The sequence below is a fragment of the Crocuta crocuta genome, unplaced genomic scaffold (genome assembly GCF_008692635.1).
Source record: "Crocuta crocuta isolate KB4526 unplaced genomic scaffold, BGI_CrCroc_1.0 scaffold260, whole genome shotgun sequence".
In the NCBI taxonomy this organism is placed as follows: domain Eukaryota; kingdom Metazoa; phylum Chordata; class Mammalia; order Carnivora; family Hyaenidae; genus Crocuta; species Crocuta crocuta.
In genome coordinates, this window is record NW_027527525.1 from 7,672,452 (window position 1) to 7,691,146 (window position 18,695).

An 18,695-nucleotide genomic window follows, 5' to 3' on the forward strand; every position below is an offset into this window, starting at 1 on the left:
TGGCTGCACAGAGACAGGCGGAGCTGTAGCCGCCTCTGGTCAGCCCGGGATTCTCCACCTGGAACAGCTTGCTGCCTGAGCTGTTCCAGGGACCTTTCTATTCAAGCCCATCATTACTACATTTTCTGTTATTTGCACCAAAACAGAATCCTGATACTGTTCCAAGCCAGGCTTAGAGACATGAAATCAAAAGCTTAAAAAAGAAAATCACAAATGCTTTCTGTTTATTTGTAGCCCACACCTTGTAACAAACTATGCCTGACTCAGAGGCCAAGAGGGATTAGACATAAAGTCATGCAGGCAGAAGATATGCCTTCCAGCAACTCCTCTCTGATTCGCCTGTGATGGAACTGGTTATGGACAGTCCCTCCGCCTCAATTTGGACGTTTGTGGAAAAGCGATGACAGTTAACTTCATCTTTTAAGCACCACAAGTGAAGTTAATAAACATAGAGGGACACATAGATGTCTGAAAGATAGGTCACAATAATGCTAATGCACCACTAATAATACTGTTCTGCTGTTGCAAGAATCCAAAGGCTCCCACAATGAAGAGCAGAAATTTAAGAAAGTGCTCCCGAACTTTGGATTATATACCAGATAAGCCCTTTCTGAGTAAAGAGAGAACTGCTAAGATCAGAACCAGCCTAAGTGATGGCAGTCAATAATTTCTGACTTGTGAAAATATTTAAAAATCAAAGGGAATATTAAAAAACCAGCTGTGAAAGAAAATATGATTGTGAAATCAGTGTGCTGGGGAAGGGAGAATTGTTGTCGCCATTCCAGAAACTTCTCTGGCTGGCACCCAGCTTTATGGAGGTGTCCAAAAGGACATTGCAAAGTAAAGCTAACAAGGTAGTTCCCTGACACAAACATTCAGACAAAGATCTCTGAGATGAGGGACTGAAAAATGACAGACACACTCACCAGGACACCACCCTACCCTGCACTAGTTTCCAAGAGGTCTAGAGGGAGGCTTTGCAGAATGGCAGCCATGGGTCCCGTGTGGCTGCCAAGCCCCTGAAGCGTGGTGAGTCCAAATTGAGACGAGCTATAAGTGTAATCTCTGCACTGGATCTTGAAATATCAGGTATGAAAAATAAGAACATAAAATAGCTGATTGGTATTTTTCATGTGGATTACATTCGAAATGATCTTTTGGAGACAGTGTGTTAAAATATATTATCGAGATGAATTTCATTTGCTTCTGTTTTTACTGTGGCTATCAGAAAAGTTAAAAGTAAATCTATGGTTGTCATTTGTCACCCATACCACGTTCCTATTGGAAGTGCGATGGGTCTCCTGGTAGAGGCTGGTATCCTGTAGGAACAGACCAGCTAACCACCAAATGAGTTCATCCCTTTAAGTGCAGCACTTTGAGAGCTAGCTGTCATAGAAGATAACTCTCATCCCGAGCTTCTATGTCCCCCATCCTATTTCCTTCATTTTGATGAGGAAGCACATTTTGTTCCTACTTGACAGGAATCCCTGCTCAAGATTATGCTCTCAGAAACTGTCAAAGAGGACTTCAGAGAGATGAGAATGAGCCAGTGGGTAAAAACCTGCACCTACCCCTTCAGCCTGGGCGTGGTGGCTTTGGTAATTTCCAATCACACTGAAACCTGGGCAGGAGCCGAAGGAGTGGCTACAATAAATGGACAGAAGGAGAGGTGGGGGAAGGGGAGGACTCCTTACTGGGTCCAATGTCATCGCTGGGACAGAGATGAAAGTGAAGGGGAGCTTTTTAGGAAAAAAAAAACAAAACAAAAAAAGCTAGACAAAATATTAGAGTCCTTAGAATTTTATATCAGTTTTAAAATAACTTATATAGGGGCACCTGGGTGGCTCTATCACTTAAGCATCCGACTTTAGTTCAGGTCATGATCTCACGGTCCGTGACTTCAAGCCCCACCATGTTGGGCTCTGTGCTGACAGCTCAGAGCATGGAACCTGCTTCAGATTCTGTGTCTCCCTTCTCTCTCTCTGTCCCTCCCCCCCTCACACTCTGTCTCTCTCTCTCTCTCTCTCAAAAATAAACATTAAAATAAATAAATAAACAAATAAGATAACTTATATAAATAACTCTATAAACACATTATTTTCCAAATTAAAATAGGAAATTTTATTATTTATTAATATGAACATTAATTAATAAACATATTCCCCAATTTTATGGAAATTTTATTAATTATGTATTAATATGAACATTAATTACTAAACATATTTCCCAATTGTAATCTGGATGTGTGTGTGTGTATGTGTGTGTGTGTGTGTGTGTGTGTGTGTGTGAAACTCCTTCTTTAATTTTAACTTAATTCTGTTGCATAGTCACACAGATCAGACTTGACCCTGTGGTCAGTTTTACACCTAGCAGTCACTCCAGGGTACCAATATGCTTCAGCTTGTTTGGCCAATCCTGGTGGGAGAGGGGAGGAGGGGCTGTGGGTGCAAACACAAAACACAATCCAGACCGACTGCCTGAGAGGAGACTGTCAGCTAAGAGAAACTGAGTTAACATGAGTGGCTGAGGATCTAGAGCCAGAAGCGGCGAGTTGGAGACTTTCTAGAGGAATAATCATGAGAGAATGCAGAGCAGCAGGGATGAAATGCTGTGAGAAGAATCCCGGGTCCCAGACGTGAGTCCCTGCCCACACTTCCCAGCAATCCCAGCTACAAGAGTCAGAGCTAGAAGAATGGTCTGTGATGTGAAGGAGAATGGAGGTATTTCACTCCTTAAAGGAGAGCCTCTTGACTTTCTGTCCCACCCTCCTCCACCCTGCCTTGAGAGCTGTGGTCAAGTTCATGTCCATCAGTAGCCAGGACTTAACTCCACAGTGCTTCCCGACTAGTAGGAGAGAGGAAAGGAATACCCTGATCCACAGTCTGAACTGTCCGTTTCACCCTGATATGTGTTTCTAATCCACCTGACACCCTGGCCTACACGTCCCACTAAAAATGACCACTGAAAGCCTGCTGAGTCCTTAAATTACCACACAACACCTAACTGAGCAGTACTTAGTACAAGATTGCATAGTTTCCATGTACTTCAACTGCACAGAAATTGTGTGCTTCTGTTTGAAGACTTCCTCGTGTTGTTAAAGAAATGCTACATTTGGGTAAACAGCTGGGACACCGGGCAACGAGCTGTCAGGAGCGAGGCCGGAGCTGGTAGGAGCTCAGGCTTCAGAGCCAAACACTGTCTGTACTTAGATCAGTGCCTGCAGACCTGACAAGTTATACTGTCAACTAAAGACAGAAATATTTACATTTGCGAAACTGTTGACGAAAGGCCTCCGTTCCTTATGCATTACACTCTTTTGGAAGATTACAGGAGATAAGGTATCTCTCATTCCCTTCATACTTTCTAATAGTTAAGGCCTGGTCTAGCTACAGATCTGTTTTCCTTTAACCAAAATCAACACTTTAATGTGTGCCAATGCATCAGCCCTTGACTTTACCCGGCAACCTTGCTCCCTTATGTTTACACTGCAACAACATTCTGGCTGCATACACCTTTCTTCTCGCTTTGGATTCAGCTACAATAAAAAGTAAAACAGAGCCAAGGCATATCAGGAGGCACAGTGGGATAATTCCCAGACATTCTAAATTGAGAAGGTAAAACAATTTTATTAGGTGATGGCTGTTGATAAAGATCGTGCTTGAAATAATTACTAAAAGTTGACTGAGAAAATATTCTCTCCAAGCATTTTTTTTTTCAATTCAGAGTTTAACATTAAGGAGCTAAGAATGATTATACTAGTTCCAAATACTGTACACTGTCATCTAAAACAGCAGGAATAGCAGTATCGGTACACTGATTTGAGGGTAGAAGATTAAATGCTAACAGCATTAAGGACAGCCTATCACTTGTGCTGACCTAAAGCATCCCTCCCCCACCTAGTGAGTCTGTCAGTCACAGCGTTTTGCCCATCTAGGGTCAAGACGTGGGCATGTGACCTAGGTTCAGCCAATCAGAGTCCCTCTCTAGAGTTTTGCATGGAGCTAATTTCCTGACTGTAGGTGGCGAGTCCTTTAGTCACTAGTTCCTGGCAAGTGGATCCCCGAGAGCTGCTCTAGTTCTTCTTCAGGCATCTGGTTTTGCCAGGTTTCCTTTAAACTCTCAGCTAGCTCTGCCTACGTTTAAAGCGAATGATGATTGGGCTTGCTTATACTGAAAGAACTCTAGCTGGTATAAATAGTCAGCACTGTGCCCTGCAATAGTAAGGTTTCAATAAGTGGTCACTACCACCATCTATTCATTTAACGTCNNTGTGTCAGTGCCAAGCCATTGGGGATACAGAGAGAGAAAACCAATTCTCTGTCCTCGGAGCACTTAAAAATGAAGATACTGACTGGGAATCATCTGTAATAGAAAAATCTTCATTTATCTTCATTTATTGGTGGCAAGAAGTTACCAAAGGCAAAAAGTAAGAGAATGTGAGGAGGAGAGCCTGATGGACAGGAAGGGAGGGTGCCCCAAAAAGGGTAGGTCGCTATTGACAGAGACTCTCTCCTACTTCTGAATCTATAGTCAGATTCTCCTGAACCCTCTTTTCTATCAGGCCTTGACCTTGGTCCCCATCCTGTCTTTGGCTTGCCCAGCCCAGTCTTAATGAAGAATCCTGCTAAATCAAAGTGAGAACCACTCCCTCCCACCCTCGATAGCCAATCACTCGATATTTGACCAAATGTCTCATCCTCCTTTGATTTTAAGTCCTTGGCCTACCTTCCTTAAGAATTCTCTTAAGCTGGTTTAGCAAGAATCCCCCTAGAGGCACCTGGGTGGCTCAGTCGATTAAGCATCTGACTCTTGGTTTCAGCTGAGGTCATGATCTCACAGTTAGGAGACAGAGTCCCATGTCAGGCTCCACACTGGGCATGGCACCTGCTTAAGATTCTCTCTCCTCCTCTGCCCCTCCCCATCTCTTTCTCTTTCTCTCTTTCAAAAAAAAAAATTAATTAATAATAAATAAAAGAAAAAAGAATCCCCCTACCCTTGATGTCTCCTATTAATAAATTTCCATCTCCTGACCCCTTCACCCTGTTCCATGGCTACTTGTCCTTGCTGCATTCAGAATTGAACGCATCTCCGGCCACCACTGCAGTAACCCCAATTGTTAACAGTCTTGGGGCAAGTCTTCCTTATGGTTCTAACTGTCAGGATACTTTGTTTCCCGCAGTATCACTCAGTCTTGGGCAAGTTGCAATCTTGCCTTCAGCCTCAATCATCAGGGCCATTTTTTTCCCCTTCCTCCCATCCCTCTCTCTCTCTCTCATCCTTTCTGTGGCCAGGCTATTCCAGGCTTAGACTGAACTCTTGTCACTGATCTTAATTACTGGAAAGATGGGGCTCATTCCTCTCTGGCTCTGGCCTCTAGCTTTCTGGGCGGCAGGTTCCAAGTTCTCTCTCCACGGCTGTCAGACTGAACGTCTCAGCTACTGTCTTCCCCAGGAGAATGGGATCATCACAACTACCCCCGCGAGCGGCTGGGAGGACAGGTTAAGATACGTAAAACCGCTTTGGGAATTGCAAAATGTTATATAAATATATTCTTAAAACAAAGGAGAAAGAAAGAGGGCTTGATGAAGTGTTGAAATGGTTGAGGAGCTCTGACTAAATCTTTAAAAGAGGAAATTATACGCCTGGACAGAACAGCGGTAGCCTGATTATCCAGGGTCAGCTGCTGCAGCTGTGAGCAATTTCCCCGCGTGATTATCTGCTTTCTAGCTCCCTCCATGTAAGGAAAAGATAGCTGGAGAGCGGCTAAGGCAGTTGAGGGAGATACTTTATGTGAGTGGAGAAATGTGTTCATCGCACTTTGCAAAGGTTATACAAACACCTCAAGGTATCTGGTTGTTGTTTGGGGCATGGGAATCGTATATTTTATGAACCAACAATTTTCATGGTTACAACATCTGCCAGGCCGTGTGAGCTGATGCAATAAAAGTCGAGGAATTTTCTTCCTCGTCTAATGGAGCTTATAATTGGTGTCCAGTCATCAGTGGTGATTAAGAGCCAGATTGCCATAATGTTGAATCTACCATTGACTAGTTCTGGTCTTCCGCAAGGTTCTTAACCTCATCTTTAAAATGAGAATAATCATGATACCTAACTTGAGAGGAATAAATGAGTAGAAGAGGAGAGCAATTACAGGGGCTCTAGAAACGTTAACTGTTATTTACAGTGGATCAGATCGCGTATGATAGCAGGCATTTGGGGGTCATAAGAAGTAGATGCCCGGTGGAAAGCTTTGGCCAACCGCTATTATGTAACCCTCACGGCAGCTCGGTGCAGGCGTTACCATGGCAGCTGTGATACAGAAGGGCTCACTTGTGGGCTGGCCTGGGGCTAGCATCTGGGAACTTGGCTTTTGGAAGGTTCCCTCGGTAACTTCACAATAAGGTAACTTCACCCACCTGGTGAATTGTGCTCTGCCAGCCTGCCTGGATTGTTTGTACAAACACTATGATTTATGGAGGGCACGTGCTTTCCTTCTGGGAGTCTGGAATACTGGTAGTTACAGCTGGCCAAGCAGGCAGAGTGTACCTCCATGAGCAGCCCCCGACAGAAACCTGGTACTCTGCGTCTCAAACAGGCTCCGCTGGGCAGAGACATCACACATGGGTTAGTGCGTGTCCCTGCTGGAGGAAGGAGCCAGATCTGTGTGGCCCTGGGAGGGAGGACAGGAAAGCTGTGTCTGGTTTTTTCCAGATAACACCTGATGTGTCTTTTTCCCTTGATGATCCTTCTCTGTGTCCTTTCACTATGATAAAGGTTAGGCACGAATCCAACTATATGTTGAGCCCTTTTGGAACATGTGGGTAGTCATCTGATCTCCCCCCACCCAAGATGAAAACATAACTTTCTTTTTTTTTTTTTTAGTTTTTTTATTGTTTTATATCTGAGAGACAGAGAGAGACAGCGTGAGCAGGGGTGGGTCAGAGAGAAAGAGGGAGACACAGAATCTGAAACAGGCTCCAGGCTCTGAGCTGGCAGTCAGCACAGAGCCCGATGCAGGGCTCGAACCCACGAACCGTGAGATCGTGACTGAGCCGAAGTCGGACACTTAACCGACTGAGCCACCCAGGTGCCCCAAAAACATAACTTTCAATGGTATATAACTCTAATTTCATAAATCCTAAAAACCTAAAGAATGCAAGAATTGAGATGTTGACATGGTTACTCAGTAGATGGAGGAACTGGGACCCAGCTCTGTTCTGTCTTCTTCCCAAGGCAGTGTTTATCCCACATGCCAGGTGGCCACACCCAGTTACTATATCCTGGGCCAAGGAAAACTTCTGGATGAGGCACAACACCTAGTACCTACTGATTAGCTATGCAGCCTTGGGAAAATACCTTAAAGGATTTGAACTTCTGCTTTTTTCACTGGAAAACTGTAATATTAATAATAACAATGTCACAGAATTGCTGCAAGATTTTAATAAGATTATATATATATGTCATATGTGTGAAACACATACATATTAAGTATACAATGTATTAAACTCTACAGAGTATTTAGTCTTGTGCTTGATATACAGTAAACCTTAATAAATGGAAAAGCTGGATAAATATGTATCTATGTGGTCAACATACAAACATTTGTATAAATATGGACATATGCATGCATGTGTGTATATACACACAGACACATGCATGTAAGCTAATGACTCATCTAACAAGTTACGCGTGGATTACAGAGCATCACTCACCATTCACAAATGAAACTAGTTAGAATTTCATAAGTAGGCCTGATTTTTATGTCTACTGGTTTCAGTCTAGGCAACCACCTTTATCCAGAAACTGTCTGCTCAAAGCCTAATGTCTGACTTTCTTTAATGTTTAACCTGTGAAGTTAATTATTAGCTAGAGAATCCAGAGCTTTGCTTAAGACACAAACTGGCATTTATCATTAGCTCTAACATCCACATACGTGGTAGCCATATTTTCAGAACTCAAAGTTAGAACCTGTAATCTAGCAGTGAATTGCTGTACTAGGAAAACTAGAACTTCCTTGGAAACTCTGATGTCTATAGATAGAGAATATTTAATCCTCCTGAAATCATGGAAACCAAACTTCGGGGGTTGAGATTTGCTATCAGTGATGCCTTATTTTATTCTTTATATTGCACCTTTATGGTGTTTGTGTTTATAGCATTACAAAATTATACTGCAGTTGAGGTCTAATGCTCACTCTTTGGAAATCATTTGGAAACAATTTGTGGCATCCTCTATCCTCTCTCTGAAGATGTTACAGTATCAGCCAGTAAACTGTAGTGTAAGAAGCTATTTGTGCCTGGAACTCGGTATCACCAAGTGTTCTGTCTGTAGAAAGACGACAGAACTAACTATAACCCAAATGCACCGTCTTTCACTGTGGAAAGCCCCACGCTCCAACCAAAACTCTTTTCACATTTATCAGCAAATATCCATTTGGACCTTACTATCTGAGTGACTTCAGACAAACTATTTAGTCTATCGGTGCCTTGGTTTCCTTTTCTGTAAAATGGCGAGAATAAGAACACCTGTCCTATGGTCAACAATATTATATTGTATACGAAAAAGTTTGTTAAGAAGACTGATTTCATGTTAGGTGTTCTTCCCAATAAAATACATTTAACAACACCAACAAAAAGAAAACCTGCCTCAAAGAGTTAAGGAGGTTTAAATAAGTTAATATTTGTGATGTCATTAGAACAGCGCCCAGCACAGAGTGTAAAATAAACAAATAAATAAAATAAAAAGTACACCTTCTATTGTTTGCTAATTGCTTCTAGATCCATCTTTTAGTACCAACAAGACTAAGCCGTCTAAGCCAGAGACCACAGTGGCACTCTTCTTTCTATTCAGCTCCCCACCGTCAGGGCGTTTAGCACATCAGCAGGCATGAGGCATCAATACATAGTTGTGAGTTCAATCATAGCGGTGTCGCACAGGAGAAAGGACCCTGGAAAACAGCGGCTTGACTGCCTCTCTAACGGCCGCCTCTAGGTCAGTTTCTTCCAAAATGCCTGAACTCAGCACACAGTAACAATGTTTATGTGGCAAATCAAGACACACATGGATATGTCCATGTGTATATAACTATTTAGCTGAAATCAAAGTTTTACAAAACAGTGCGTAGCCTCACTAGATAAAACATGCTCTGATACGTTCTATTCTAGTTAAATCCAGTCCACTGCATCTCAAACATTAATGTGCATTCAAATCACTTGGGGATTGTGCTGAAATGCAGATTAGATTCAGCAGCACTTGGTCGAATCAGAGATTCTGCGCTTCTGTCATGCTCCTGGGTTGCACTGTGGGTCCCTGGACTGTACTTTAGGTGGAAGTAATGCTCGGAATGGCTCTCTAAACTTATTTCACATCCCGCTAAAAGGCCGCGCTCTGCAGTTGTAAAACCCTGTTCCAGTTAGTTCTGAAAGTGCCTTTCACCTCTATAATTCCATGATTATATTCCTAACCTTGGGATAGAAATCCTAGGCCTGTGCAGAAGTAGGGATAGGGGAGTTCACGGCAGGAATGACTCAAGCATTACCTTTCATAGTGACTTTGGGGCGATGTGCCTATCTGGTGTCCAGCCCTGTCCTCACTGTTCAAAGCTTACACATGGCAAATATGCTAATAAATTAAATGAGTGCCTATTAAGAATAGGACACTAAACTGAGTGTTTTACATCTACCCCATTTACTTCTACAATCACCTGTGCAGATATCCCCATTTTACAGATAAGAGACGGCAAGTAGCTGTAACTAGTGGAGCTGAGGTTCCAGAGCCTATGTTTTGTGATAGGCAGCCTCCAGTGATCCTGGCCTCCTGAGATTCACACCCTTATATAGCCTTCTCTCACGCTGAATGGGGCTAACCTGGTGGCCAGTAGAGTCCTGAAGAAATGACAGTGTGTGACTTCCAAGGCTCACTCAGGAGACACTGTGGTTTCTATCTTGCACTCTCTTCGATTGCTCCCCCTGCAAGAAGCCAGGCTGCCACGTCGTGAGAGCTCTCAAGCAGCCTTATGAAGTCCATATGGCACTGGACTGAAACTTTCTGCCAATTTCCTGCACCAACCTGGTAGGCACACATGTGAGCCACTGTGGAAGCCAACCCTGTAGCCTGTCAAGCCTTCAGACAACTGAAACCCTTGACTAACGCCTTGACCACAACCTCACGAGAGAGCCCCAACCCAGAACCACGCAGCTAAGCCTCTCCTGACCCATAGGAACTGTGTGAGGTAAATAAACATTTATTATCATCTTAGACCTTTAATTTCTGGGGTAAGTTCTTATGCAGCAAAGGATAACTAATATAGTGCTTAACCAACAGGTTATATGGCATCATTATGATTCAGCCCTAAAAGGAAAGTGAACTTTTATGAGGCCTTGTGGATCAGTTCTTCACTGTGGCAGCTTGTATTATGGTTCAGCAAATGTTTGTTCTCCCCTCGCAACCAACTTTGTGAGAAGCATCTGCTTCCCATCTGAATTGGACCAGATGACTTGCTGAAGCTGATTGGATGTGGGAGTTGGGGATATCAAATCACATCCGAACAGAAGTTTTTGGAGACACTACAAGAATCTGTGTCCTGTCCATCCAGATGGCCAACAGACACATGAAACGATGCTCAGCATCCCTCCTCATCAGGGAAATACAAATCAAAACCACACTAAGATACCACATCACGCCAGTCAGACTGGCTAAAATGAGCAAATCAGAGAACTCTAGATGCTGGTGAGGATGTGGAGAAACGGGCACCCTCCTACACTGTTGGTGGGAATATAAGCTGGTACAGCCCCTCTGGAAAACAGTGTGGAGGTTCCTCAAAAAATTAACAATAGAACTCCCCTATGACCCAGCAATAGCACTGCTAGGAATTTACCCAAGGGATACAGGAGTGCTGATGCATAGGAGCACATGTACCCCAATGTTCATAGCAGCCCTCTCAACAATAGCCAAAACATGGAAAGAGCCTAAGTGTCCATCAACGGACAAATGGATCAAGAAGATGTGGTTTATCTATACGATGAAATACTAATGGCAATGAGAAAGAATGAAATCTGGCCACGTGCAGCAACATGTATGGAACTTGAGGGTGTTATGCTGAGTGAAATAAGTCAGGCAGAGAAGGACAAATACCATATGTTTGCACGTATAGGAGGATTAGGAGGAAGTTAACGGAGGACCATGAGGGAGAAGAAGGGGAAAAATAGTTGGGGAGAGGGAGTGAGGCAAACCATGAGAGACTCTTGAATGCTGAGAACAAACTGACGACTGATGGGTGTGGGGGGCGGGGGCGGGGGTGATGGGCATGGAGGAGGGCACTTGGGATGAGCATTGGGTGTTATATGGAAACCAACTTGCCAATAAACTATTTGTAAAAAAAAATAAAATAAAATAAAATAGAAGCTCAGTTAAAAACAAACAAAAGGATTATATAGATATCTAGTAAATGCTTAATTTCCATAATAAAGTAATAAGTGATGCTTTAAGAAAAAAAAAAGAATCTGTGTCCTGTCTTTAGCTTCTGCCCTCCTCTATAAAAACCATATATCCCAAAGACTAGATGCTCCTTCAGTCAGGGTCCCCGAATGAGAATGCTTGGCCAGCCTGGCTGAACTTGAGCCCAGTTTGGAGACAGCCGAGCTGACCCCAAGCCCATGCAGATGCACAGCTGACTTACAGACCCACGAGCGAGGAATAAATGCCTGCTGGTGTAAGCACAGGATCTCAGGGCTGGTTGTGACCTCAGCAAAAACCGAACCCCCGCTCACCATGCTGGATGATGCCGTGCTCCATCAGTCGGTGGCACAGCTGCTCAGCCTCCTTCCTTGCCGTGGCCTCGCCTTCCTGAACCAGCCAGTCCAGGAATTCAGACGCCATGAAGGTGCGCTCATACTTGACCCCTTCCTCTTCCCTGGGTTGCAGGAGTGTGTTTTCAGGGCTCATTAGCCTGGGAAGACGAAATGGAAGAAAAATAAACCTACATGGCAGGAAAATAGTTCATTTGAAATCCTGTAGCATAGGCGTCTGTGACGCATCACAGCCAAGTTATTAGACAGACAGATGTGGCTGTCCTGTGCGATTATGGACATAATCTCTAAGAGAAGGATCTGTTTCAGGAGTGAATAAGGTGCATTTTCTCTTGGCAATTAAGAATAAAAAAATGGGGTGCTGAGTGGCTCAGTTGGTTGAGCATTTGACTTTTGATTTTGGCTTAGGTCATGATTCCAGGGTCATGGGATCGAGCCCTGAGTTGGGCTCCATGCTGGGTGTGGGGCCTCTTTGGGACTCTCTCTCTCTCTCTCTCTCTCTTCCTCCATTAATCATGCACACACTCTCTCTTTCTCTCTTAAAAAAATGAGACTTAAAAAAAAACAAAACTGGTGGTGTGCCTGGCTGGCTCTACAGGTCAGCATGTGACTCTTGATCTCAGGATTCTAAGTTCAAGCCCCACTTCGGTGTAGAGATTACTTTAAAAAATTAAGTTAAAAAATAAGGAAAACAGGAGAAAAAACTGGAAATGTAATCTAAAACCCACATTAGCATACGATATTCAGTTTAGCCACCTAGAAAAGGAGTTACGATTTATTGACCAAGCCCCATCCACCTTTCTAAAGAGGCTAGTATATCTTTCCTAAAGGAGTTAATTCAGTGTCTCAAATCATTGGGCTAACAAGATGACCGCTAAGGACTGAATGTTTGCAGCCCCTCAATATTCGTATATTGAAACAATAATGCCCAGTGAGATGGCACTGGGAGCCAGAACCGTTGGGAGGTGATTATTTCATGAGGGTGGAGCCCCCATGAGGGATTAGTGCTCTTGCAAGAGACAGTCTGCTTCTGCTTTCTTCCCCGGTGAGGCTACAGGGAAGACTGTCTGCAAACCAAGGAGAGGGCTCTCGCCAGACAGCAGATCTGCTGGTGCCTTGATCTTGGCCTTCCCTGCCTCCCAGCTGTGAGACATAAGAGTTTATTGTCTAATCCACCCAGTCTACAGCATCTGTTACAGCAGCCTGAACTGACGTCAGCCAGTCCTTCCCAACACCCCCTCCCCACAGAAACTGTTTTTCACACCTTCTTCTCCAGCACCCCCACTCCCCTTGCTTCTGTCCTCACACACCTCCGGAATAGCTCCCGGAGGGGCCGTAGGATTCTCCCGTGCGCCCACACTTGTAAATCCCCGCTCTGGTTGATGCTGCTGCCCATTTCCCTCACCCAGGGGGGCATCATGCTCTGCTGGTTTCCCTCCTATCCCGTCCCTCTGTTCCGACCTCTTTCTCAGTTCCCTTTGCTTTGGCTCCTCTCGTCTCCGGGGACTTTAAAGGCTGGAATCTCTTGAGATTCAGTTCCCCAAATACCTCTTTTCTCATTCCATAGTAACTGAGGGAATTGCTTGAACTGCCATCCATGCCCCCAGGGATTCCCAAATTTATGTCTCTAGATCAGGCCTATATTCCCAACTCCAGACCTCTGGACCCACAGAGACAACTCAAAGACACCTCGAAATCAACAAGCCCAGAACTGAACTCATGTTCTTCTCCCAAACCTGGTCCTGGGCCAGTGAGGGCTTCTGTCATCCCAGCAGGAAACAGGGCAGCAAGTCTGATGCCTCCATAGTCCTCATCCCCCCACCAGTCAGTCAGTACAAACTGTAAATTTTATGTCCCAAACCATGCTCATATATGTCTAGGTCTTCCTGTCTCTGACACGGCCACTTCCTTAGCCCAAAACACCGACACCTTTAACCTAATTACAATCATTTCTTTTTTTTTTTTAATGTTTTATTTCTGAGAGAAAGAGAGACAGCATGAGCAGGGGAGGGTCAGAGAGAGAGGGAGACACAGAATCTGAAGCAGGCTCCAGGCTCTGAGCTGTCGGCACAGAGCCCGACACGGGGCTCGAACCCACGAACTAGGAGTACATGATCTGAGCTGAAGTCGGACACTTAACTGACTGAGCCACCCAGATACCCCAGAATTACAGCCATTTCTTAATTAGACTTTACTATGTACCCAGTCTTGTTCTCAACCCAACCTCAAGCATCTAAGTCCAAACACAGCAATTAAAACTATCTTTTTCAAACTCAAATCTGATAATGTCCTGCTGCTGTTGAAGATATACTTCAAACGTTTCTCTTTGCTTTTAGGCTAAAGACTGAAATCCTTTATATGGTCTCTAATGCATGCGCGATCCTTCCCATGTACCCACTTAGGACCATTTTCACCTCTGACCTCTGTCTGCTTCAGAGAGGGTCTTATTATAGATCTTCAAACATATCATACCCCATCTACCATAGGACCTTTGAATATGTCATTCCTGCAGTTAGAATGCTCTCCCTCACTTTTCCCTGCCACTTTTCTACTCTGTAGCCTACTTGACTCCTTATCCTTTGTATCTCGGCTATTCTCAGGTCTCCATTAGGCCATCTCATTGTTCCCTCTAAAGTCTATGTGATTATCAGATTCAAGACTACCTCCTCTACATAATTATAAGCTCCAACAGGGTAAGGTCCATGTTTGCCTATAATACTTTGTTCAATGAAAAATGGAACTCCATAAAATGCCAAAATCATTGTGTCATTTTCCTCTTTAAAACTATTTCTGATAAATTTCCTGTCTTCTACATCTTTCTTTCAAAAACCCTCATTTCTTTTCAAACTAACAATAATAAGCAACACAAATTGTACCATTTAATTCTAGAGCAGGAAGAAACCTTAGAGACCACTGTAATCCAACCCCCTCTTCATCCACACAAGAAAATGTAATTCTCTAATACAACATTATGTGTCAATTATATCTGAATTTACAAAACGTAATTCGCATCTAAATGAGAAAAAAAATGTATGGCAGCGTTCAGTGTTGCGGGTAGGAAATCGGCTCAAGGTCATGCGAAGAAGCATATTATACATGTTTACAAGTCATTTCCTTTGGGGGTAACTGGACTTCCATACCTGAATGTCCATTCACAGGATGTGCATTTTCCATGCTTTCAGACTTAGAGTCCAGATCTGCTGTGGAAACAACACTAGGCTAGCAATCTGAAGACTTCAGTTTGTTTGGAATCACTTAGCTGTAAGATGCAAAACAAACCACTTTGCTTTGTTTCAGCCTCCTTTTCCTTGAGAGTACCATGCTCTCTTCACCCATGATTGTGAGAATCATAAATGAATGTGAATAAAACAGCTTTACGGTACAAAAGACAAGGCATATCCAAAGTGTTACACTACTGAACCAATTGCTGTGCCCACTGAGTGCAGGATGAAATTGTGCCCAATATCTATGAGGTGACAAGGGAAACTCCTGGCGCTCCCTCCAGTCTTCACAGCAGATTCTTAAGGTCCTTAGCAGAGTCCTAAGGTATGAAAGCCATGGCAAGGCACAGGATTGGGAAGCCGAAGACCAGAGAGCCCAGCACAGCTCTGCCACAAATGAAGGACGTCATTTCTCACAACTTCGGTGTCCCCACATTAAGTGAGGAAGATAATACCTATTCTACATCCTTCCCTGAATTGCTGTTATCATCAAAAACCTTTGGAAAAAGAAATTCCCTGTATATAAGCATCTGCTTTTATATTAAAAGTGTTTATAAAAGGTATTAGCATCTAACAGAACTCATAAAAAAGCTGCTTTCTCAGCATGTAACAAAACCTTGAAAAGCTCTTTTTCTTTAGACCTTTCTCCAAGTCAATCCTCTTCTGCCTTTTAATCCATCCTTAGAAGAAGCTCCGGGGCTGCTTTCCCAGGGTTAGTAACAGCTGAGTTGGGATGAGTAGTAAGAATTATATCTAATATTATGATGACCAGGCCCTTCTAAAAAGATGAAAAGGACAGATGAGAATCGAGAGAAGACCTCTAAAGGGCCCATATGCATGTCCAAATTAGGAATGCCACCATCTCTTCATTTCTTTGGACCCTCAAATAAGATATTTTGGCATGAAGATAGAGGTAAGCCAGCCTCCTCAATTTTCCAGTTTTAGACATTATTTCCTCTAAGAAGTCTTCTCTGATCCTACAAATCTGGACCATGTGCCACTGGGAAGGATTCCCATAGTTCCCTGCAGGGCGCTTAGAGCCCTAGGGGAGTCGCCGCTCACCTAACTATAAGCTTCTTGAGATGACTGTCCTTGTCTCCGTGGTTCACGGTTGTTTCCTAATAGAAAAGATCCTCAAAAAGTGTTCACTGAGTGAATAAATGAAACTCACTTCTATGGATTCTCCTACTATACATCATTACCCTAGAGTATGAAAAATGACCCCTTTAGCTATCGCCAAAGAGACAGGAGACAACAGGTGGTAGTGAGGATGCGGTGAAAAAGGAACCCTTTTATATTGTTGGTGGGAATGTAAATGGGTCCAACCAGTATGGAAAACAATATGGAGGTTCCTCAAAAAGTTAAAAATAGATCAATGTTACAATCCATCAATTCCACTTCTGGGTATATATCCAAAGGAAATGAAGACAGGATTTTGAACAAATATCTGTCTCTCTTGTTTACCACACATTATTCACAATAGCTAAAATACGGAAACAACCCAAAAGACCATCAAGAGATGAACAGATAAAAAAGATGGTGTACATGTACACAATGGAATATTATTTAGCTGTGAGAAAGGCAAACATCCTCCCATTTGCAACAATGTGGATGGACCTTGAGCACATTATGTTAAGTGATGTAAGTCAGACAGAGGAAGCCAAGGATTGTATAATATAACTTATATGTGTAATCTAAGAAGTGAAATACAAAAAAGAGCATAAAAAGGTGGTTCGCCAGGGAATTTGGGAGGAGGGATGGATAAGACTGATGCTGTTTAAGGGTACAAACTTGTAACAAGTAGTAAATAAGCCAGAGAGAGCTAATGCACAGTATAATGAATACAGACAATACTATTATACTATAATTATGTATTGTTGACAAATATCACTATATCCGTAATCATATTATAATATATAAATGTATCAAAGTAATACACTACACACTTTAAATTAGCACAATATTACATGTCAAATTTATTTTTTTAAAAGACATAATTTAGGGGCACCTGAGTGGCTTGGTAAGTTAAGCATTGAACTTTGGCTCAGGCCATGATCTTGCAGTTTATGGGTTCAAGCCCCATGTCAAGCTCTCTGTTGTCAGTGCAGAGCCTGTTTTGGATCTTCTGGGCTCCCTGTCTCTCTCTTCCCCTCCCCTGCTCTCTCTCTCTCAAAAATAAATAAACTTAAAATAAAAGACATAATCTAGATTAAATATAATTCTTGCCAAGCCATTATCTGATATGGGAGGTTTGATTGACATGGATTTCTAAATTCTATGGAATATGACCATATAGTCCCTGATGCTATTAAAACTATGAAAAGAAATACAGCCAAAAAAAAAAAAAAAAAAAAAAAACACACCTAAAAAGAAAGATTTTTGTGCTGTTTCCTTGGCAGGTACACTATTCACCTGGTATATAGTCATGTAACAGATGGCATTTATTTTTATTTNTTCTAATAAAAAAAAAAAAAAAAAAAGCCAAAAAAAAAAAAAAAAAAAAAAGACCAACCTATAAAATGACCCTGTGTGTGGAGCTGAGGAGAATTTAGGGATCCTGCCCCAGTGATACTTAAGACACATATGCAGACGCCTGGCTTTTCTCTCTCTTTATAGCAGTCTGTCCCTTTTAGCTCCACAATTTTCCGTTCAGGGTGTGGAGAGGAGAAATGGATAGGGTTTACTTCTTCTAACCAGAAACATGACCTGCCAGACCTCAAGAGCTCCTGCTAAGTAGTCGGTGGCCTCTGAACAAGTGGCTGGTTAGCTGCTGTTGCCAACATGAGCTTTAGAAAAGAGACCGTTGGCCAGTCTGTCCGCACAGCTTGCCATTTAAAACATACCCCACCAGCCTTAGATCTTCCTCGTTTCGTTTCTTCTTAAAATCAACTAATGTCCCTCTACATGTTCCTTTCTTTAAGATAAAGCCTTTCATGGGATTTTATTTTTTTTTAGATGTTTATTTATTTTGAGAGAGAGAGAGAGAGAAAGAGAGAAATGAGCAGGGAAAGGGCAGAGTGAAAGGAAGAGAGAGAATCCCAAGCAGGGTCCACACTATCAGCACAGAGCCCCATGCAGGGCTGGAACTCATGAACTGTGAGATCATGACCTGAGCTAAAATCAAGAGTCAGATGCTTAACTGGCTGAGCCACCCAAGGGCCCTGATTTTACTTCTAATATGTGGTCCTATGGTTAAGGCAAGACTTACCACTTATTCCAATGCTGTTTTGCTATATAGCAAGATAGCCCCAAAGCTGGTGGCTCTTAAACAACCACCATTTCACTTTCTCTTAGTATTCTGTGGGTCGCCTCAGGCTCCATGGACAGCTCCTCTGTCACTCTTGCTAGGGCTCTGTCGTGCCATTGCAGGCAGATGGTGGCTAGGGCTAGGTGGGTGGCGCTCCAGTGGTCCTGAGACAACATGGCCTCTCTGTCCAGTGAGGCAGCCTGGACACTGAGATGCAGAGCCCAAGAGGGAGGAAGCAGATGCCATCAAGACTTGTTTACAGTTTTACTGAAACCTAATCTCCTTACCATACAATTAACCCATTTGACATGTACGAGTCAACAGTATTTATACACAGAGTGTCCAACCACCACTACCATCCATGTGAGAATATTTCCATAACCCCCGAAAGGAAACCCCATTTCAACCACCCTCAAATTC

The 18,695-nt window shown here is 43.1% G+C and overlaps 1 protein-coding gene across 1 annotated transcript in view; it reads right to left on the reverse strand.

The window, feature by feature from the left end:
- DEPTOR (DEP domain containing MTOR interacting protein) overlaps window positions 1-18,695 on the reverse strand; it is a 93,280-nt gene that overhangs the window by 49,664 nt on the left and 24,921 nt on the right. The window contains exon 4 of the mRNA XM_077764857.1: window positions 11,769-11,947. Within this exon, the coding sequence (XP_077620983.1) occupies window positions 11,769-11,947 (179 nt within the window). The remainder of the gene's footprint in view (window positions 1-11,768; window positions 11,948-18,695) is intronic.